Source organism: Eptatretus burgeri, chromosome 11 (assembly GCF_056783735.1).
Source record: "Eptatretus burgeri isolate ZD-2024b chromosome 11, Ebu_testis_v1, whole genome shotgun sequence".
Taxonomy (NCBI): domain Eukaryota; kingdom Metazoa; phylum Chordata; class Myxini; order Myxiniformes; family Myxinidae; genus Eptatretus; species Eptatretus burgeri.
In genome coordinates this window covers 99537853-99561962 of record NC_140971.1, presented here as the reverse complement: position 1 = coordinate 99561962, position 24110 = coordinate 99537853, and the positions used below count along the sequence as shown (strand labels likewise).

The 24110-nt window shown below is 41.3% G+C and overlaps 1 protein-coding gene across 1 annotated transcript in view; it reads left to right on the top strand.

Moving 5' to 3' along the window:
• NFS1 (NFS1 cysteine desulfurase) overlaps nucleotides 1–24110 on the top strand; it is a 64544-nt gene that overhangs the window by 1655 nt on the left and 38779 nt on the right. The window contains exons 2-7 of the mRNA XM_085847639.1: nucleotides 1427–1512; nucleotides 4429–4545; nucleotides 7754–7837; nucleotides 9926–10078; nucleotides 14197–14290; nucleotides 22090–22224. Coding sequence (XP_085703765.1) covers nucleotides 1427–1512; nucleotides 4429–4545; nucleotides 7754–7837; nucleotides 9926–10078; nucleotides 14197–14290; nucleotides 22090–22224 — 669 coding nt within the window. The remainder of the gene's footprint in view (nucleotides 1–1426; nucleotides 1513–4428; nucleotides 4546–7753; nucleotides 7838–9925; nucleotides 10079–14196; nucleotides 14291–22089; nucleotides 22225–24110) is intronic.

The window sequence follows — 24110 nt, the reverse complement described above, 5'->3', positions numbered from 1 at the left end:
TCAGCTTACGCCAGCGTTTTACATACATTTTGAGACCTTGCCATACGCTGGCTAAAACGTCAAGGTGTGACAGGGCCTTTAACACAGATCAAAACTACAAGGACACTCGGTAGAGTGCATACCTCCGCCACGCAATGCCTGATCCACGAGAACATCTTGGGGCCCAATACAATTTTGAAATATCATCCTCTGTATCGTTTTTAGCTCTATCTCTCAACGGTGAATCATCACTTAAAAACATTGTTTTAATCCTCATTTTCAGAATCTGATCTTCAGTAAAATTTTTATCAATTCCTCCTTGTCACACACCCAATCTGTCCACCAAGTTTAGCACAAATCCGTTCCCAACTTTTGGAGATATCGTACTATATATTGGTTTTAATCCAATCACTCGATGGTGAAGAATCACAAAAAAACAATTGTTTTATCCCAATCGTCACCAAAATCTCATCAGTTCGTCCTCGTCACACACCCAACATGTCCAAGTTTAGCACGAATCCGTTCCCAACTTTTGGAGATATCGTACTATATATTGGTTTTAATCCAATCACTCAATGGTGAAAAATCACAAAAATAATAATTTTATCCCGATCTTCACCAAAACCTCATCGGTTCGTCCTCGTCGCACACCCAACATGTCCAAGTTTAGCACGAATCTGTTCCCAACTTTTGGAGATATCGTACTATATATTGGTTTTAATCCAATCACTCAATGGTGAAAAATCACAAAAATAATTATTTTATCCCGATCTTCACCAAAACCTCATCGGTTCGTCCTCGTCGCACACCCAACATGTCCACCAAATTTCATCCGAGTCGGTCCACAACTTTTTGAGATATCCTGCACACAAACAGACAAATAGGGGTGAAAACAACCACCCTCCCTCTTCGGTGACGGAGGTAACAAACATTTTTATTTTTGTGTATTTGTTTACTAATATAAGCTCTTGAAACTGTCCTCGAGACCAATTTTTTCTCCCACCTCCATTCCTTAAAGTATAAAATTGTATTTTCGAATGAACAAGCCATCGTCATTGTCGTGATTTCCCCAACCCCATCCCAAAACTCCAGGGATTGCATTTGCCCTGGACTATGGGGAACAAGTGGTCTTGGTCCTCGTGTTGGTTCCTTGATGCCAGGTCACATGACTTGTTATCTCAGAGTGTGGTTGCTGTCTGTGCTGCCGTTTCCGTACTATAAATAGACCAAGTGGTTCATGAGAGCGGTATTTTTCAGATGCAAAAAGATACCAATTCCTCCTCTCAGGAGTCCCTGATTTTTGTTTATTTATTTATCTTGTTGTCACTTTTTCATTGTTTGAGTGTCTGTTTATAGTCTATTTACTCATTTCTATTATTATTATTATTTATAATTGTTTTTGTTTCCATATCTTGCTCATGGTTCCATTTTCTCTCCAAACTTACAGTGGCACGACCTGCCCAAGACCACGCCAACAAGCAGAAAGAGGAGTTGAGACCTTTGTACATGGATGTCCAAGCCACCACCCCGATGGTCCATCTGATCCCCACTTTTTCCACATTTATTTTTATCGAAAGTGTCATGAAGAACCTTGTATATGTCTATGTCCCTATTTCACAAAACATGAACGTTAGTTGTAAAGACTTGCACATTACCCATGACTCAAAAAGGGCTCAGATGGGAATATCGTGCAGGCCAAGACGATGTTTTTACTATTTACGAAATGACTGTCGTCACGACGTTCAGAAAGAACGTTTTAATGTTTATCACTCATTCCTTTTGACTTGTTGAGCAAAACTGCTCCTTGAGAGGCTTCAGTATAGATTGCAAAACAAGGAGACCAATTCTGTGAATATGATGCAAAATTAATGGAGCTGTGTATATCGTGTTCTTTGAATGATTGAGAACTGAAAATAAATTGAACAAATATAACACCAGCAATTAAACACGGTAATCAGCATGCGAACAAATGAGCAAGATCCATTGGATAACAAGACGATACCGGTGGAGGAAAGATGAATCTATAAAAGGAGAACCCAACATCGGTGCGAAGCATACCTTCAAGGTTGGGTCCAGGGCGTGGAGGGTCATTCGGTGTCGTGATGTAAATTCCATGTCGGTCGTACTGCCACGACTTTCTGAGGTACATGAAGAACTACAGATGGACAGCTGGAGACGCAAACGCAACATTTGGGAAGAAAAGTATTATTACGTTTGTCGAGCAGGGGGCTTGATGGGAAGACATGACCTTGGAACAGACAGAAATGTATATGGTGGTGTGGTCCGTGTACGAGTAGTTGGCCAATCTCGATGTAATTAAGTAGGGAATTGTAGCTTAAGGATTGTTTTGTTTAAATGTGCACCATATGTTGGATGGTGCATGGTAAAATCAAATTTAGGGTTTCAGGTTAAGGACTTCGAACGTGCACCCTTCTGTGACACCCTGGGTGGGGCGCCGAGGTGCGGCCTTTGTAACGTCCAGGAAAGAGAGAGGGGCACAGTTTGATCGCCCCTGAGGGGGTGGGGTTTTAGTTTGCCTCGCAAGAGGGGTGGGGTGTGGAGCATGCTGGGAGAGGCAGTGGGAGATCGACGAGGAGAGCGGGCAAGTTTGTCTCACCTGAGGAGAAGTGTTCTTTGCTCGTCTCCCTCCTTCAGCGTGCCTGCTGCCTGCTGTTCATGTTCTGCTTCATGACTGCTCACAATATTCATCGGCACCAAGAGAGCTAAGGCCCCACCTGGTTCTCGTTACCTCTTCCCTTCTCTGCTTGAGTCCAGTGTGTCTCACCATAGGTTTCGCCGTCTCTTGTATATAATTATTTAGTGATTGATAACGTGTTTCTTCCCTTCCTCATCCCGTCCTCGTTTCTTATGTCAGGTTAATCTTCCCCTGGTTATTTATTTGTTGGGAAATAAGCTCCCATTTTAAAAGAATTAAGAGGCTCGTTCCTTTGCGATTCCCGCGTGCGTGCACAAAGCCACCATTAATCGGACGTGTTCAAGGGACTGAAGCCAGTTCCAGTCCATCCGTCCTGCATCAGTGTCAATCAGCGTGGAAACGGAAGTATTTTCCACCTCAGATACCGATGGTCCTCTGAGTTAATGCCATATAATATCTTATCGTCACTTTCGTGAAGATTGGTGCTTCTCCCCTGTCGTGAAAGAAGGGCATCGTTTTCCTGTGTCACGAAGACATCGCTTCTTCAAGCTTAATACTGCGAATGATCCAAGAAATATGCAGAGACGACGACGATGATGATGATGGAGGAAAATTGTGTAATCCTTTCATGACTGGACAGCAGTGTTTATCTCCAACAAGACAATTGGAGATTTAACAATGCTAACTTATCTCAAGGATCGTAGGTATTACCTCGGCCATGGTATTTGCAAATGGCTAATGAGGTTTTTCACCTGATGGTTGGGAAATCTCCGAAGGTCCATTGTATGGTCAAAGCAGACCTCACATGAGCAGACCATTTCACCACCATCACTAAACTGCCTCAGAGTAGGTATAAATGTCAAAGCTCCATGTAAGCTGGCAAAACAATATGAAAGGTGTGTGCGTGCACAAGCGATCACTATCACGATTCAGGTACAGTCTCGACCACCCATGAAAGTGTGTGTATGCTCATGATTCATGTGTGTAAATATGGATAATCATGCACAACACAATCTCACATAATCACGGATACAATTGCACACTGTGTGTGTGGGTTTCCCATCTGCCAATACTGGTCGTCATCTCCACACGTGGCCCCCAAGACTGAACGGAGACTTCCCTGGTCTCAAAGCACCCATCTCCACCACAGCAAGGAACCATGACTCATGGACCAAGCAGTCTCCTCATTTGTGCTCCGTTTCCTCCTCCAGACCAACCCATTAGTGGTGATGATGTTGCTCCACGTGACCTCTGTGGTTCACTCGATCCTACCCGGGGACGCTTCTGCTTGCTCGGACATGGCGTGCCTCTATCACCGGCCATCATCTCCATGCACGGTCCAACCAAAGCCACCAAGCCACCATCGGTCCCATCTGTTCTCGGTTGAAAAGAGTCAACAAAGTGGAGGTTGTCAGTGGGAGGGAGTCGATAAAGGGCACCAAGCTGTATGGCTACGCAGCATCCCAAACGCATGTTGATTGGAATGATATTGGATACCACGAACACGGTCCTCAGGCTCACTGAAGCTGTTATGTTCTGCATGGTCTTTGATCTCACTGACGCTTATCGTCACTGGAGTCGATAAATGTGGAGTCGTCCCAGTCGTCCTGGAGTCGATAAAGCCCTTCAGGCTGCATGGTCATGTCGTGCATGCGTGCGCGTGCATGCACACGTGTGTTTTTGTTTGAAAAGGCAGACAGAACAATTTCTTCAATCTGAGCCTGTGGATCAGCTCATTTTGTGTAAGTTTGTAAATGGGTTTCATTGGATTTATTTAATCATTTATTTTTCAGGATCCTCGTGTGTTGGATGCCATGTTGCCTTACCTCGTCGGATCCTATGGGAACCCACATTCGCGTACACATGCCTATGGCTGGGAGAGTGAGGCCGCTGTGGAAAAGGCCCGACAGGTGAAGCTGACTATTGTATTGTGTATCTGGTTATCACAACGTATCGTTTACGAGTTTAATGAAAAGTTTAATTTAATCCGTCTTCATGGTTGTTGTTAAGTTGGTTGTGACAAAATGGTGTATTTTAGGCTGTTGTAAGGACTTGATAAAATTGCTTTGGTTGTGAATTACCAAGTTTTATTAGGGTACCCTGTCATTCTGACAGGGTACCCTATTGTTTTTGTTCTGTTTATTTCTTTATTTTTTATTTTTTATTATTTCTTATTTATTCTTTTTCCGCCGGCAATTTGCGGGTTCTTTCGCTTTAAAAATCATTTTCTCAGGAACGGTAAGTCCGATCGACACGAAATTTTCACCATAGTATGTATCTTTTTTTGATAGCAAACTTAATTGGTAATTGTGACGTCATAGGTCACGTGGTATGGGCGCCATCTTGAAAAAAACCGAAAAACTTTGGACCTCTGTATCTCTGAAACGGTGCGATGGAAAATTTTTTTCGCTTCATACATTTGAATAAGCTCCTCAAGGGGAACAGGGGTGATTTTTCGTGAGGTCATCGGTCAAGAGGTGTGCCGGTCAAAATTTGTTTGGTACAACGCTGCATCGGAAAAATCTGAAATTTCTTGAGCCTCATCTGCACGACAATTCACCGTAGAAAAAATATATTATGATGTCATAGGTCACTTGGTTCGGCAGCCATCTTGTTTTGAGAATATATATATATTTTTTAATCTTCTTCTCCAGAACGGCTAAACAGATTGAGGCGAAACTTTACACACACATTCCCCATGAGGTCTTTTATCAAGTTTGTTAATTTCTTATTGATCGGTCGTACGGTTTGGCGGCCATCTTCAATTTACCCTAAACCTTCAAACATCTTCTTCTCCAGAACGGCTCGTCAGATCAAGGGGAAACTTCACAATCGTATTGCCCACGAGTAGGGAATATAAGTTTGTTAATTTCTCATTGATGGGTCACATGGTATGGCAGCCATGTTTGATTCAAGAACGATATTAAATATCGTTTTCTCTGGAACCACTTATCCTATCGACGCAAAACTTTGCAACTATCATTTAAGTCTCACGTCGTATCAAAAGCGGAGGTCCGGGTACCCAGTCATCACTGCCAGCAGTTGTAAAGTTGCAGTTCTAGTTATTATTGTTGTTTGTTTTAAGGTCTTTCAAAAATTTTAAAAACAACGTTGTTGCTTTTGGAACATTCTTACATGAGCTGTTGCGGAACTTAGGAAGCCTCTTTTTAATGAGGATGGTTATTTTATTGTTGATATGTATGAGGGGTCTGAGAGGTTAGTGCATAGCTGCCTTTGAGCGGTCTAGCCTGTGTTTTAATCCCGATCCAGCTATAAACTGTTGTCCTGGTGTGTCACAGGTCGTGTGATTCATCAATGTGTGTGCCGTCCCTCGGATGGATGTTAAGCCTGGTGTCCTGACTGCCGACATTAGTTGGTGGAGGTTTAAGATACCACGGTGTTCTTTGCGAAGAGTAGGTAAATTAATAGTGCAGGACTAGTTTCTGGTTTAATACCGGTACAGTAGTTTCTTTTTCCTCTTTTTTTGCATCCATGGAAAATGAAATGGAATGTACCTTTTGGTAAATAAGAAAATAATAATCTTACGATAATTCACAGTCTGTCTGTCTGTTCCCAGGTACCAAAAAAATGGCTGAAACGATCGCAACTATTTTTTGGGTGTGTAATCCTGGGTTTCCTTTGAGTAAAATAGGCATAAATATAATAACATGACCCCCTTGACTGCTCCCGTCGGGAGCGGGTGCTTCTAATAATAATAAATAACAAGGAGAAAAAGACACGAAATGTCATAGCCCCTGTTGTTTTAGTAATTTTGCTGTGTGGGGTGAAAGGGCGAGCCCATATTTATCTGAATATTACTAAAACTCTCATCATGTATGTCTGATCACGAAATACAGCCAAAACGGTTCACGATAGCGTAAACATTTTAGGGCCACCTTACTCACCATTCGCCTGCGGTATGCAACAAGTTTCGTTTAAATCGGGCTACGAAAAAACTTATTAAAAAATCAATTCCTGATTCAGTCAAGTACTCTTCGGGAGTATTTGATCAATGCAAACAACCTCAGCGGTATAGTTCGCTGGAGCTATCTTTTTTTTTCTTCTTGAAATGATTTATTTTAAAATCTCAAACATTTAGTATAGACAAAGAACGATTTATTTTTAAGCATAAATTAAACATTGCCATTTTGATAGAATACTTCAGTGTTCATTAATAAATAAAATTGTGTTTAGAAGATTACGCACAATAATTTCTTTGACTTTCTTTTCTCCGTTTTGTTTTTTTCACATTGACGCGCAATATCAAGTTTCGTTCAAATCAGGCAACAGAAAAAATTTAAAAAAAAATCAATTCATGATTCAGTCAATTACTCTTTGGGAGTATTTGATCAATGTAAACAACATCAGTGGTATAGTTCGCTGGAGCTATCTTTTTTTTTTTTTTGAAATGATTTTTTTTATCAACCGCTGTCACAACAGGAACCCAATGGGTTCACTGGTCGTCTAGTTTACAATTAAAATGGCCACCAATCTTCCAGTTGGCCATCTTTGATGAGATCACAAAATAAAGTGAGGGGCATGTGTATGCAATCATGTTCTGTACTTGTGCCAAGTTTGAACAAAATCGGTCCATGTATGTCTGAGATATGGCTGCAGACGGATGGACAGACAAACAGAAGAGACCCAATCCATAAGCCCCCGTTTCGGACTAAGTCCAACAGGGGCTAATAATAGGTATATGTTCCCTGACAAGGAACTTCAACACAGGTGGAGGTCATTAGACCCATCACCATGTGGTTGTCCATCCTCTATCCTTTTCTTAAATGCTGAATGTAAAGCAAAGAATCAGCACGTACCATATTTAATCAAAGGTATGCCTCGGCCGGGGTTTGAGCCGCCGACTGAAAACGTTTGCCTTTTTTTGAAAGAAAAGTTGTATTCCTTTGTCCCAGACCTTATTTTGTTTCTTCTTTTTCTTCTTCTTCTTCTTCTTTTTTCTTCCTCTTTTTCTTATTCTTTTTCTTTTTCTTCTTCTTTTTCTTCTTCCCCTTTTTCTTTTTCTTGGATTCTTCTTTTTCTTTGATTCTTACTTGGTTAATTCTAGTTATTGGATTTCGAGTTATCTTCTCTTCCCTTCTCCCAACTTAATGCTTCCAGCAAGTGGCCGATCTGATTGCAGCAGATCCGAGGGAGATCATTTTCACCAGTGGAGCCACAGAGTCAAACAACATTGCAGTCAAGGTGTGATATACCTCTCGGATTTGAGATGGTCCTTTTACTGCCTCTTGCATGCAAAGACCTTGATTAGGCCTAAAAACATAATGTTTCATTGCTGTGACTCGGTCAACCTTCAAAATAACATTCAACGGTAACAACTCTTGTGTTAAAGACCTTAAACATCTCACATTTGTACCTCTTGGCATTTCTGTTCATCTTAAAGTCCTTCCTGTCCAAGGGATCATCCTGCGGAGCTTTGTGCTGAAAATGACGGAGTTGAAAATTTTAAATCCAGATACTTTTCTTCTTCTTTTTTGACCAATTGAAAGTTTTGAAGACCTCAACCATGAAATGATGGCTTTCATGATCCCTTTGACTCTGGATTTTAAGCAAGAGGTGTTGCAAAATGTACCTGCTCGTGGTGGCCGAGCATCTTTCATAACCTCACTTTTTGGTTCTTCGATGTCGGCTTGTTGTATCATTGTGAGGATTTGTAATTTGGTGCTTGATTAATCGACGAACGGGGAGCATGAGCTGGGTTTGGTTTTAATCGGTAATTATTTTTAAACCTGGGGTTTACACCATCATGGGTGATATATTTGTTTTACCCGACAAAGCATTCTCGTCCTGAGTAATTTCAGGCAGTATGACGGGAACCCCTTTGGCTTGAATGTAAAAAGATTCTGTTGGCATCATGGGCATCCTTGACATGAAGATTTATACAGCATTTGATTTGATTGGAGAAAAACTCTGTTGTATAATTGTATTATTTACTGCTATTTCGAACGGTCAACATTTGCTAATACAGGGTGTTCCAAAAAACCTGGACAACTTTGGTTGTTGATATATTTAGTACCACAAATGATATAATGATACCCTTTGTTTTATATGATACAGAAACTCGTAAAGTTTTCTTTATTTTCAGGTCACATGGTTTAATGTAAAAGAAAATGGCGACTCCACAGGAGAAAGTTCAGTGTGTTGAATGGTTCTTCGAGACGAGATCCGACATGCAAGTTCAGCATAATTTCCGGATAAGGTATGGAAGGAATCTGCCATCGTGGACTCATATCGGAGGTTGAAGGAGTCTGGAAGTTGTCAGAAACAAAACAGTACAGGTTGACCAAGCACAAGTGCAGCAGATGTTGAACGAGTGTGTGAATCATTTCATCAACAAGGTCCCAGCAATTTGATGTGCAACCAGAGAACTGGGAGTACCAACCACCACTGTACACAGGATTTTGTATTTTAAAAAACTGAATCTTTATGCCTATAAGATGCAGATTCCGCAGGAACTCAAACAAAATGACGGACCCCAATGCAAAACGTTTGCCTTGGAAATGCTCAGTGACATAGAGGATGATGAAGATTACCTGAAAAAGGTCATGTTCACAGATAAAGCTTGCTTTCATGCATCAGGGTAGGTCAACTGCCACTACGTGAAGATCTGGGGCTCTGAAAAACCCCACTTGGTCATTGAACGCATACGTGACAGTCAAAAGATCAATGTGTGGTGTGGCTTTCTCCATGACTGCTTAGTGAGTCCGTTTTTCTTTGTGAAGGATACAGTGACCTCAACAATTTACATGAATATGTTGGAAGGATTCACCTTCCCACAGATTGAAGAGCTGCAACCCGGTATCATTTTTCAACAAGACTGTGCTCCCTCTCATTGGGCCTTAGTCAGTCGAGCCATCCTGAATGAAAAATTTCCAGGTCGCTGGATTGGCCGATACGGACAAACCGCCTGGCCCCCACGATCACCAGACATAACCCCCCTTGATATATTTTTTATTTTTTCTGTAGGGGTTTGTCTCCAACACCAAGGTGGCAAACCTGCATGACAAACGGAGCTCACATTGAAGTGTATTGATGGTGTGCACAAAACATTGAGTTTCTGTATCATAAACTAAAGGTTATTGTCGTATCATTTGTGGTACTAAATATATTAACAACTAAAGTTGTCCAGGTCTTTTTGGAACACCCAGTATTTGTACACCTTTAGATTTGCAAAATGGTTGTGCTTCAGTCCTGACCATGTGATCACTTATTTTAAATAATCAAAACCTGGTTTTTCCTTTGAGCTTCCCCTATTACGTGGTGTTGCTGTAGGGTGTGGCACGGTTCTATAAGCAGCGGAAGAAACACGTCATCACAACACAGACTGAGCACAAGTGTGTCCTGGACTCGTGTCGTGCCCTCGAAGCTGAGGGTTTTGCCGTCACCTACCTGCCCGTGAAGAGCAATGGGCTCCTTGATCTCAAAGTAAGTCGAACCATGACGGCTAAATGTTGTGCACAGAATCTCAGGACATTTGTTGCAAACATGTTTCAAACTTTCTGGTGTGTTGGTTGTTGCAGAAATGAATTTGAGTGGGTGGGTAGGTGGGTCAGTGTGAGAAAACCGTGAAGGATAAAGTGGTTGGGGAATGTGATAAAGGAGTGTGTAAATGTGGTCTTCATTTGAAACAAACAGCTTTCACCTCATTGGACATACCTTCCTCTTTCTCTTCTTTTTATTCTTTTTCCTTTATATTCTTCTTCTTTCTCTCTAACTTCACCTTTGAGGCTGACACTCAGGATGGATCCTGTATGGTGTTTGGATCAGTCTGGTTCCTTGAGAAGTAGACATGGCACAAATACATTGTAACACATTGATTGTACTCTCATCTTGTTTTGTGTAAACCTCATCCCTTCCCTCACAAACTTTATTATTATTATTTTTAATCTATACTCGACTGCATCATTATTTTTAACAAGCTCAACATCCTGCTTGTAATTCCATCAAAATAGAATGTTGATAATGGGAAATACCTTTAATGACATACAAAACAAGTCCTGTTTTTAATATGGAAATGTATTTAAACATTGCCAATGTTCTGTTTGTTCCACCTTTCAATTTTTATTTTAAATTTTTTGTATTGTGAGTGACTAAGGGGTCACAGGCTCATAATTAGCCTTTAAAGTTGTATGTAGTAGGTACATCCTGCTCCCAAAATCAGGATGCATTCTCCCACATAGGCCAATCATCTACTTTTTGTGTATACATAGTCGAGGCTCGTAGAAGAACTAGTTCACTGAACAGATCAGGAGAGGACAAAAGGAACAGTGGAGTGAGAGAAAGAGGGGGAAATGCCAACAGCGGAGTTGAAGGCCAAGATAGATGGAGGCTTGGACAACCAATGGGGGGTGGTGCAGGAGAGGATGCATGGGGTGGTCAAGATGGATACAGGCTAAGCGCATGTAAGTGGTTACCACCCCTAATTTAGGGCATACCTTGACTTGAGTGGCCTTTTTGAAAGTCACAAAGACTACTACTGGTCATGAAATTTGGTTCATTGCACAGACAGTGTTCCATAGGACCTTAAAATATATCGGTTCATGGGTCTATGATGTATATTACTGAATCTCCAGGATTTTTATTGAATATACGTGCTCAGTATTGGCCTTTTTTCTTGTTTCACCTTAAAATATGACACATATTAGACCATGCAAAAATACAACATATAAAACATTCCATATGAAATTTCTCATCTAATCAAAAGGTTGTCACCCACCGTCTGAGAAAATCAGCATTTGTGTCGGTCAGTGGTGGATTCGCATGATATATGCACATTCTGGCATACTTTTATTTTTTCTTGTTTTATTGCCCTTTTAGAGCCTGGGACTATGAAATCCCCGAAAAAAAATGACTAGTTTATCAATAACTCGTAATTACGTGTCTTAAATTATTCAACTTATTAACAATAATCGATGTAAAAAAAAAATAAAAAAATGAGATGATCCGGGTGGATACTTAATTACAGCGGCTTGACCGAACTTTCCAACCCAAATGTCCGATTGCACGTCACGTTTAAAAAAAAATGCTTTTATACTTCTGTGCATCAGATTATTTTCACTAAAATTGATTTACAAATTGGGCACAGTGATATAGATATAATAGTATAAAAAATATTGAAAACATGCATGGCTTTGGTTTAGAGTAATTTTGCATTTTTGTCCGACTGCTCGTCACACTTTTTAAATTTGATTAAAAAAAAATCAATTTTGTTAAAAAATTTAAATATTTTTCCAGGTATTATAAAAATATTTTATTAAATTAGAAGGCAGTTAAAACAGTTTTGGAGAATTTAGAGAGCTTTTTGTTACTCCCAGAATTGATTGAATTGAAAATTTACGTCCAAGAATTTGTTCGATAAATCTTCTCTCTTTTAGTGCTTTTCAGCATCTGACAGTCACTGAATAGAGCATTAATTAAAAATGGTATGTATTATTTCTTAATAATCCCACAAATTGGAATTTTGATTATTAGAATAGTTGCTAGAATAAGTTGCATACTATGACCTTCATTTATTTTGCCAAAAAAGAAAAAAAAATTAGGTAATTTCATTGAAAACTTGCAAAACCATCAGAATAGGTACCCCTTCTTCAAAGCATCATATTTCGGTGTGACAGATTTTACAGCCATTTTTCCCTGCTGTGCAAGGGTTGGGCTTTTTTTTTTCTTGAGGCAATGTTTTATGGCCGGATGCCCTTCCTGACGCCAACCCTGATCGCCTGTTACGACACACAGGGATATGGTACACCTATTTTAACCGGGGCATACACCGGGACCAGGATACTGGTAGTCATTTCGCCGACCTCAGAAGGATAACAGGCTGAGTCAACCCCCTGGTGTTAATTCAGTAGCCAACGGGGTTTGAACCCATATATATATATATATATATATATATATATATATATATATATATATATATATATATATATATATATATATATATATATATATATATATATATATATATATATATATATATATATATATATATACCGTTTTTTGTTCTGAACTCAGACTTACACTTTCAGGAAAATATAGTGAGAAGGCAATGGAACACACTTCATTTTTTGACATTTTTGAAACAGAGTGGTAACCACTTACATGTGCTTAGCCTACAGAAGGAAACTCCAAAGGGGGGAAACTAAATTAGTTAGGAAGAGGGATTGGAGGGGATGGTTAACGAGGGTAGAAAAGATCATGGTTTTGGATTGGGGAAAATTTGAGGTGGTGGTGGAAAAGTTGAAGACCTGGAGGGAAGAACAAGGTTGAAGAGAATGTGGAAGATGATTCCACAGGCTGGAAAAAAAAAGATGTGGAGATGAGCAGAGTGACACTGCATTTTGGTAGTTTCACCAGAATGGGGTTGTTGGTGGACTGTGTGAGCCCTGCAGAAACATGGAGAGCGCAAAGCATAGAAAGAGCACAGGGTACAGTTGACCAGAAAGGAGGCAGGAGAAGACAGAGAGACCACTGACCTTTCTGCAATGGCGAAGTGATAGGCCCAGAGACTCAGCTTCATTGTGGAAGATTCCAATGATCTTAAAGGCCTTGTTTTCCATGACGTCCAACTGAGAAAGATGTGAGGCAGGGGAGTCAACCCGGAGGGGAGAGCAGTCTCCATCAAGCTGCAGATGAAGGCCTTTTATGCGGACAGGAGTTCAGTTGTGCCAAGGAGGGACTTGGTATGATGGAGGATGCCCATTTGGTGGCTGGCTTTGGAGGCCAACTTTGAAATGTGGTTTGCCCAAGAAAGATCATGGCTTATAGTGAGACCTTGGGGTCTGAATGATTGAACTAGATGCTGTGCATTCTCCTTTGATCCATATAGCCAAGGTTCAAATGCTGACCAAGCTATAAACTACCACCATGGTGTTTCACATACACTGCAATTTGTCAATGTGTGTACCACCCCTCAGGGGGACGTTGCCGGGTGTCTGTCTGCTTGTATTAGTTTGTGGATGCAAAGTGAGTAAATGAGATCTTTGGATACAAAGACCATCAGTTGGTAGACGTCTGTTGTTTGTGATGAGTTGGTGACTTATCGTCAGGACCCTGAACAAATTATAAATTCCTGCCTGAACTGCGGCTAGCAAGTGGTCTTCTGGTCGTTTTGGAGATTCTTTTACACCAGGTTACACTTCTTGCTATCTCAGAGTGTGGTTGCTGTCTGGGCTGCAGTTTCTGCACTACAAACATTGAGGTGGTTCACATGTTTCATGGAAACGGCTTCCTTTGGATACGAAGGGCAATCATAATATCATATGACTGTATAGGAATCTCTCCTGATTGTTTCTGTTCTCACACTTTGCGTTTTGAATTTCAAGTCTTCTCACCTTTCCACTGTCTATCATCTGCTATTTGAGAGAGTATCGTTAAAATTATTTGGCATTGACAAACTTTATATATTTGTATTATCATTTCTGATGTGCTCTCTCTACCTTGCACCAATCGATCCCCCTGTTTTTGTCTCGTCTTTGTATCCGACAATAGCAATTTTAACTTGTGGTGATGGCGTGTAATTTCAACTCTTATAATGTCCATTGCAGGTGTTGGAGCAGGCATTCCGTCCTGAAACGAGCCTTGTATCTATCATGGCAGTGAACAACGAGATCGGAGTAGTTCAACCAATCGCTGAGATTGGTAAGGTATTGGATTTGCAAGATGACAGTATCATAAATGTTTTGTTTTCAACGAAGTGAAAATAGTGAAGAAAATGATAATTTTAGGTACGGAGGGGGTTTGGCAAGAGAAGGCATGTAGGATGGTTTGTTACCGCCGATAGTAGTACCAAGAGATCTTGAAAGGGTGATGAGGGAGAATATTTTCATCTGTAAGAAATGGGCCCTTTAAGGTGTAAAAATGTTTAAGCTTTAGATTTCCTTCTTCTGATGAAAACCTTTTGTTTGTGAATTACAGTACATTATAATGTTTAGTCGAAGTGTTCTTCATATGGTGACGAACTAAAGGTTGAATGAGATCCTTAGACTCAAAGGGTGATGATGAGAAGGCCGAACGAGGTTCTCAGACCCCAAGGGTGACTATCAGAAGGTTGAATGAGGTCCTCAGAACCAAAGGATCTATCTTGTCCTTTTTGAAGTTGTTGTTTTGAGGACTAAATTGTTTAATATTTTTGAGTTCTTCCATTATTTTGGTTTCCTGTTTCCTTTCTGGAATTCTTCCACTTATAACGTTTCCCTTCTAAATTCCTATTTCACTTTTGAATATCCATGGTGGTGTTTGATTTCCTTTGGTACTTCTCTGAATGCTCTCTTTGTTTTTACCCTCGCCGAAGGATTCACAGAGGGTATTGCATTTGGGTCTGTTTGTTACTTACGAAATCTAAAGATTTCGTAAGTATATTGATCACTTCCGTTCTCTGTTTGTGTTTGTGTGTTTGTTTGTAGGCATGATAACTCGAGAATGGAAGAAGCTACCAATGTCAAATTACACCACGTCATTCAGGAGGGTGATGGCTAGCGCTGATTCGATTTTGGTCAAAATCGGTCAAAGGTCAAGGTCACAGTGAGGTCAAACATTCGATTTTTGATGGTTTGGTGCAGAATCATTGTAGAAACTTCTGGTTTGCGTCGCTACCTTCTCTAGAGACAGCTTTTATTAGACAAGGTCAGAGGTCAAGTTGACGATTTCGTAAGTACCAGTCTGACTGCTTGTTACTTATGAAATCATCTAAAGATTTCGTAAGTATTTTGACGTTCACGGGACTTGAACGGTCCCGCCAACGTAGAATGAGCCGAAACGATGGAGGCGGTTTATTTTTTATAACCAGAGGATGGCGGTCCTGATCGCTCTCCAGAAAACTGGATGAGGAAGGTGGCACGAGTCGTTTTTCACTGAGGTAATAATGTTTATTTTTCGAACAAGAACAATAATAAGAAGAGGGATCCGTGGGCGATTCGACGAAAGGTGGGGTGGATTCGGGCGTGGGGGAAAACACAAACAATTCCAATGGATATACAAATCTCAAACCCTCTAAGGTGCCAGGTACACACACACACAAAACTTAGCTAGTGGTCAGACTTGCCCGTGGTGTCGACGTAAAAGTCACTGGATTGGTGCCGGACGAGCTGGTGTTGCGCCCGTCAGGGGCAGGAGACACGGTGGTGCAGAGTTTCCGTCAAACGTTCCGCGCAGAACCGTGGTTCCCAGCCTGTGAGCTCCAACCAGCCACCACAGTGTTGTTCCTGGTGGTGTCAACCTCCTGGTGTGGGCCCGAGACCCCTCACAGCTGCCAGGGAGCCCAGTTATAGCGCCAAGATGCGAGCAGGAGAGGGAAGCAGGTCTGCCCACTGTTCGGTCCCATACTCAGAGCCAGCAGAACTCGAGAGCCAACCGAGGTGAGGTACAGCGAGGCCACGAGACCCGACAAATCCAGGAACGAGCAAGCGCAGCCCGAGAGAGCTCTGAGAGACCCGCCTCGACGAGAGATTTTCTTTCTTACTCCTCTCCCTCCCTTTCCAACCAGATCGCATTTTGTACTCCAGAGTCCTCGTCACTATCAACGGAACCCCTCATTCCTCCCCTGCCTGTCGCCTTCCGCCATTCGTCATCCAGGGGGCGGAGCCATCATCTGCACCGTTCTGACACGTCATGGCAAGCCTACAGGGAATACTAAAAGGGAATACGCATAAACACTTAACCTAACCCGTCTCCCTATCTAATTACGTGACAATTATCATTTCCCCCTGAAAGAAATGGACCATTACGAGCTAATTTATTACATTGAGATCCTGATACAACTCGAACAGCATGACATACCTAATTAAACATCCTAATTACCCTTTGAATGCATAACCCCCCCCCCCCCCCCAGACGTAACAGTATATTGATGACTTCCGTCATCTGTTTGTGTGTTTGTTTGTGTGTGTGTGTGTGTTTGTGTGTGTGTGTGTGTGTGTGTGTGTGTGTTTGTTTGTGTGTGTGTGTGTGTTTGTTTGTAGGCACGATAACTCGAGAAAGGAAGAAGCAACCAATGTCAAATTACACCATGTGATTCAGGGGGGCGATGGCTAGTGCTGATTAGATTTTGGTCAAAATCGGTCAAAGGTCAAGGTCACAGTGAGGTCAAACATTCGATTTTTGATGGTTTGGTGCAGAATCATCGTAGAAACTTCTGGTTTGTGTCGCTACCTTCTCTGGAGACAGCTTTTATTAGACAAGGTCAGAGGTCAAGTTGACGATTTCATAAGTATCAGTCTATGACTGCTTGTTACTTACGAAATCTAAAGATTTCGTAAGTATTTTGATGACTTCCGTCCTCTGTTTGTATGTTTGTTTGTTTGTTACTTACGAAATCTAAAGATTTCGTAAGTATATTGATGACTTCCATTTCTGTTTGTTTGTTACTTACGAAATCTAAAGATTTCACAAGTATATTGATGACTTCCGTTTGTTTGTTTGTTACTTACGAAATCTAAAGATTTCGTAAGTATATTGATGACTTCCGTTTGTTTGTTTGTTTGTTTGTTTGTTTGTTTGTAGGCACGATAACTCGAGAACGGAAGAAGCTACCAATGTCAAATTACACCACGTGATTCAGAAGGGTGATGGCAAGTGCTGATTAGATTTTGGTCGAAATCGGTCAAAGGTCAAGGTCACAGTGAGGTCAAATATCCGATTTTTGATGGTTTGGTACAGATAACTCGAACGGAAGAAGCTACCAATGTCAAATTACACCACGTGATTCAGGAGGGTGATGGCTAGTGCTGATTATATTTTGGTCAAAATCGGTCAAAGGTCAAGGTCACAGTGAGGTCAAACATCCAAAAAATGATAACTCGAGAACGGAAGAAGCGACCAATGTCAAATTACACCACGTGATTCAGGAGGGTGGTGGCTCGCACTGATTAGATTTTGGTCAAAATCGGTCAAAGGTCACGGTGAGGTCAAACATCCAAAACATTCGATTTTTGATGGTTTGGTACAGAATCATCGTAGAAACTTCTGGTTTGCGTCGCTACCTTCTCGAGAGACAGCTTTTATTAGACAAGGTCAGAGGTCAAGTTGACGATTTTGTAAGTACCAGTCTATGACTGCTTGTTTACCATTTGAGCTTTTGTCATAAAATTTTCAACAAAGCTTTATTATGAAAATATGGAGAAGACAAATTTATAATTTGGTCAAAAGGTCAAAAGCCAGCATGACAAAATTGTCATTTTTCATCCAATTGACCTGAAATTTTAATTATCATTTGAACTTTTGTTGTGAAATTTTCAATGAAGCTTTATTGTGAGAATAAGGAGAAGTCAAAGTAATAATTTAGTCAAAAGGTCAAAGGTACCATTTAGCATTTGGAAGAATACGAAGAAATACAACGCGGATTGGCTTTGCATTTTCAGATGCCTTGTAGTTATTTTTAATCAAAACCATAACCCAGACTCGACCCAATCCACATACTGAGCATGAATGACCACTCTCACCCATTGCCATTCCAATTACCCATGTCCCATCTATATACCCCTTGCAAAAAATGAACGTTCAGGACGATGAACCTTGGTCCAAGAGCGTCCGTCATGCCAATTGTACCCCGCACCCTTGTAATCCACCTACAAACCTCCCAACCCAGATTAGGGCTCAATTTATCACCATGGACTTTCTGTGGAAGGGTGTACGTGCCCACCTGAATTTTGAAAACCATATCAGTCACCTGTCGGAGCACCACACCGGGGCCCTCCCAGGGAGAGCTTCATTTCAAGCACACGTCCTTTCTCCTCCTGTGTCAGTAAAGCCAAATAAGGTCTCCGGAAATGAAGCGGGGTGAATGTGCTTGAGAGTCATACCTTAATTTGATATGCAAGGAAGCCAAGCCAATCTGCTTCCTCCCAAACTTGTGAGCCTTTTCCTTGCTTTTACACAAGTTATTTGCATAATTTTCCACAGATGCGCCGACCGGTTTCTCCGGCAAAAGTCCCATCCACAAATCTGTGGGAATTCGCTTCTCTCGACCGAACATCAACAAGACGGAGTTGGAGCAAGTGGTCCCATGCTGTGCGGTCCTGTATGCCATCAAGACAAATAAAAGATGCTTGGCTCAATCCTGCTGATGTTCAGAGGTGAAGAGAGCCACTGTGTCAACAAATTCCTGTTGAACCTCTCCACCATCCCATCAGACTGAAGCCTAAGGGGGGTCGTCTGATCTTATGAATGTGAAGGAGCTTGCACACTGAATGCAGGAACTTGGACTCAAAATTATGGCCATGGTCAGTGTGCAGCTTCCATGGAACACCAAATCGGGTGAAAACCCCCTCTATTAGAACTTGGGCTACTAGCCGTGTTTCCTGGTTAGGCAACGGGTCAGCCTCTGGTCACTTAGTAAAATAGTCCAGTGCCGCCATGATTTACCGGTTCCCTCGGCGGGTCGATGAAAGGAGCCCAACCAGATTGACTGCCACCTGGTCAAGTGGTGCTTGCACATTATACACCTGGAGCAGGGCCTTGTGTGTGCGTGGGGGGCCCTTTCGACCCCGGCAGAGGTCGCACAATCTCACCCATTTTTGGATGTCCATGCCCGAATTCATGTCAATTCTTAAGCTATCTTTTCTCGACTTAAAGCTGTCTAACCCCAACATTCATGGATTCGCTATCTGCAGACCTCACATATTTGCGGTTGATAAAATGCAACCTGCTTTTACATTTGTGGCCCTGTGTTTCGCATAGTCATGATTTTTCGTGGGTATATTTGCAGGCTTTTTTTTTTGACCTGCTTCTGCATTTGCGGCCCTGTGCTTTGCGTATTCGCAATTTTTTGGCAGGAGTATTTGTGATTTTTCACGGGATTGCCAATTTCCCCTTATGAATAATGAGCCGCCGGGAACTTATCCCCCTTTTTTCCATTGAAACTATGCCCCGACATTCACGGATTTGCCATTCGCGGCATTCTTCAGAAATGTATCTCCCGTGAATGTCAGGATACTGACATTGAAACAGCTAAACTACCCGAACACAGAACATACTAAGCTCTACATTTCTAGCTTCTGAAGTGATTCCTGCCCTCCTCTCCAACAAACATTTTATATATATATATATATATATATATATATATATATATATATATATATATATATATATATATATATATAATGTTTATATATATATATAATGTTTATATATATATATAAACGGCTTGGGATCCAAAAGGTCCTGAGTTCAAGCCCCGTTGGGCCACTGAATTAATACACCAGGGGGTTGACTCAGCCTGTCATCCTTCCGAGGTCGGCGAAGTGAGTACCAGTGTACTGGGCCGGTGTATACCCCAGTTAAAATAGGTGTACCATATGCTTGTGTCGTAAGAGGCGACCAGGGTTGCGTCAGGAAGGGCATCCGGCGTAAAACGTGTGCCAAATCACTATGCGAATCATACGGATGATCCGCTGTGGCGACCCCGAACGGGAGCAGCCGAAGGAAGAAGAAGATATATATATATATATATATATATATATATATATATATATATATATATATATATATAATCTAAAGCTTCATTTTAAAATGTGCCTCTAATTGCTGTTTTTTGGTATTGGACATTTTAGGGGCAGGGCCAAAATGATACTGCTCTTGCAACTTCTTGCCATGTGCCGATCATAACCAAATTTGGTGAATTTCTGCTCAACCGTTTATGATATGAGGAGATTGCGTTTCGGACGAGCGAAACCAATTACAATATTCCCCATTTTATTTTGTTTTGAGTGTGGGGATAACAAATGAAAACACCCCGAGATATAGTGACGTTTGTACATTGTGTTGGAAGAGTCACCAATAATCTTTAGCAATTTCAAGTCTTAGTTGAGAAGAAAGATGTCAGTCTGTAAATGTTAGCTTTTGCCTGAAATTGAAGTGCTACGAATTGTACTTTTTGATCACCACACTTTAAACCAGAGTTGGTGTCAAAGCCACCCAATGCTCGCCTGTTTATACATTTATCGTTTTTAAAAGGCGAGTCGAATAATTAATATTTTTTATAATTCTCTTACAATTTTTTGTAGGGGGGGGGGGTTGGAAATCACTTAAAATATGTAGAAATGCAAAAAAAAACTTTTTTCTCTAAATTTTTTTGGGGGGGGGTGGAAATCACTTAAAACATGTAGAAATGCAAAAAAAAAAGAAATCGAAATTTTGTTGAAAAAAAAAGTTGCAAAAAATTGTCTCTAACAATTTTTTTTTTGGGGGGGGGGGGGTTGGAAATCACGAAAAACATGTAGAAATGCAAAAAAATAAAATTCTCTAAATTTTTTTTTGGGCGGGGACCAAGTCCAAAATCTAAGGCATTATCCTTGGACCATACCTAACCCCCCCCCCACCAAGTTTCGTCGAAATCCGAATCACTTAAAACCTGTAGAAATGCAAAAAAAAAGAAATCGAAATTTTGTTGAAAAAAAAAGTTGCAAAAAATTATTTTTTCTCTCACAATTCTTTTTTTTGGGTGGGGGGTGGTTGGAAATCACTTGAAACATGTAGAATTGCAAAAAAAAAAAAAAATTTTCTCTAAAAATTTTTTTTGGGGGGGGGGGGTGGAAATCACTGAAAACATGTAGAAATGGAAAAAAAGAAATCGAAATTTTGCTGAAAAAAAGTTGCAAAAAATTTTTTTCTCTAAATTTTTTTTTGGGGGGGTGGTTGAAAATCACTTAAAACATGTAGAAATGTAAAAAAAAAAATTTTCCTCTAACAATTTTTTTTGGGGGGGGCAAGTGCAAAATCTAATGGCATGATCCTTGGACCATACCTAACTCCCCCCCCCACCAAGTTTCGTCGAAAACCGTCGAGTTTTTCCGTAATACAAAAAATTTAACATTTTCACGCTCACGCGGGGGGTATCGCTTATTGCTCTCTGTTCTTCGAACAGGCGAGCTAAAAAATAACAAAAAACCAGGGAGGATACTGTAATCGGGTCTGTCTGTCTGTCTGTCTGTCTGTCTGTCTGTCTGTCTGTCTGTCTGTCTGTCTGTGTCTGTCTGTCACGCTGTCTCCTCCCAAACTGTGCTGCAAGAATTCACCAAATCAGTCGTGATGATCACCACATGGCAAGGTGTGAGAGTAGTATCATTTTGAGCCCCATCCTCTGGGGCCCTCGGGTGGGGTCAAAAGGTCAAACACCAAAAAGTGCAATTGCAGACACATTTTAAACATTTTCCAATGAAACTTTGTAAATGCAATCAACATTGGGGGACAACACATGAAATATGAAACTATATTTTTGGATTTGACCCTCGTTTCAGGTCCCAGGGGGTGGGGATGTAGGGTCACACATGGGTCAAAACAGAATATCTTTTTTAAACCAAAAAATTGACATTGGGTCATCATTTGTGGTCGAACTTCTTGCCATCATTGAACTTTGCTTTCGGTGGGAAGCGTGGGGATTTGTGATGGCGTGCCATCAACTTCACTCGTTTTATTTATTTTATTTTCCCCCCTCTTTTCCATAGGTGGTCTCTGTCGTGAGCGAAAGGTTTTCTTTCACACGGATGCTGCACAGGCTGTAGGCAAACTTCCACTGGATGTGAACGCAATGAACATCGACCTGATGTCCATTAGTGGCCATAAGCTATATGGGCCGAAAGGTGAGATTGGACGGACGTGCTGCCTCGTCTGGTACTCGGAGCCGATTGTTTGTTGTTTGGAGCTTTGTGTTTCGGTGCATGAAAGGTTATTATTTATTTACTGTTTATTCATGTTTTTTTAATGGACTATCTCATTGTATTCAGTTTAAACCAACTCTTCTGCATATTGTAATACATATTTATGCATTATTTTCTGTTGGAGATTCGTTACCGAGGCTGAGTTCACCATTAAGTGATTTAACAAACAGGATGAGTGGTTTGGATGGTGTGCTCCATAATTCTGAACCCAAGTGTGTGTCCTCGTATTGTCTGTCTGTCTGTCTGTCTGTCTGTCTGTCTGTCTGTCTGTCTGTCTGTCTGTCTGTCTGTCTGTTTGTCTGTCTGCGACCGCTGTTTCCCGACAACCACTGGTCCGATCTAATTGAAACTTGCCAGGTATATTGCTGGGGACCTGAGTCTGTGCCTTTTCAAGGTTTGATATTAATTGGACAAGTGGTTCCCAAGTTATGGCCATTTATTGACCAAACCAATGACAGGACGGTGCTATGACGTCACAACTCTTCTTCTTCGTTTGATATGACGTCACAATTGACGCTGGGGCCCTGTGGATGTGCCTTTTCAAGGTTTGATATTAATCGCACAAGTGGTTCCCAAGTTATGGCCATTTATTTACCAAACCTTCTTCGTCACAATTGTGACAATTGACATCACAATTCTTCTTGTTTTTTTTTTTGTTTGTTTGTTTTTTTTTTTGCACGTACAGGCCAGCACTAGTTTTATTAAAAGGGAAGGAGAGTGCTGTGCAACTATAACCTTAGCTGAGCGACCTATAAATAAAGTACACAATTAAACAACAAAAGCTTGTCCTTCCCACTCTCCGTTGTTTCTTTTTTACCATCGCCAGAGGAGAGTGTATTGCATTTGGGTCTTGTCTGTCTGTTTGCTTGTTTGTCTGTGTGTCTGCACAGAACATGCTAACATAGGCCACAAACTCTATCTAGTGGTAGCCAGTAGTACACGTTATCTTTTTTTTTTTCCACTGAGTAGCTCAATAAAGTTTGTACATTAGGAATGCGAGTACGCCTCTGAAGTATGTACGGTATAATTAGAATGGGAGTACGTCTATAAAATACATACAATTTAACCTCACAAAATAAGTCCTGGCGAGGGTCTGCAATTGTTGATTGTGCTTTCTAGTTGCCCACATCGAAGGAGAGGGTATTGCATTTGGGTTCGTTTGTTTCTTTCTTTGTCTGTCTGTCTGTCTGTTTGTTCACACAGAACTTTCGTGTTTTTCTCCACAACCGTTCGTCAGATTGAGATGAAATTTTCACCATTGGTGTGACTACTCATGTAGAATGTTGTAATGATAATTATGACATCGGTCATGTGGTGTGGCAGCCATGTTGGAAAAACGAGAAAACTTTTGACCTCTGTATCTCTGAAACCGCACCAAGGAGAGGAATTGAAACTTGGCACATTGCAAGTGTCAAAGGGCGGAGGAGCTCCTTGTGAGCCAACGGCCATCCATATCTAGTGCCCAACTGTGTCTGCGGACGTCCTCCTGCAGTTGGGTTACTTCTTATTAGGAGGTTGGTGGCAGGATTTGCACTCCAGCCACCGTAAAACGCTTCATTCCGCAAAACGCAAAAACCCAAAAAAACCTCAAAAGGCACTGCGTGGGAGTACCTCCTGTGCAGCTTCCCTTCGCAGGGGAGGTCACGGGATGATGGGATTGGGGCAAAGCCTTCGGGACCCCAATCTTTGATAGGAGGAAACCACGGGGTAACATCCCTGGGTCAGATTGCGGGAGAGTGTGTCGGAGTGGTGCTGAGGTGTCGTCCACCAGACGGCGGTCTCCTTGGGTTAACCTGAGGCGGTCCCTT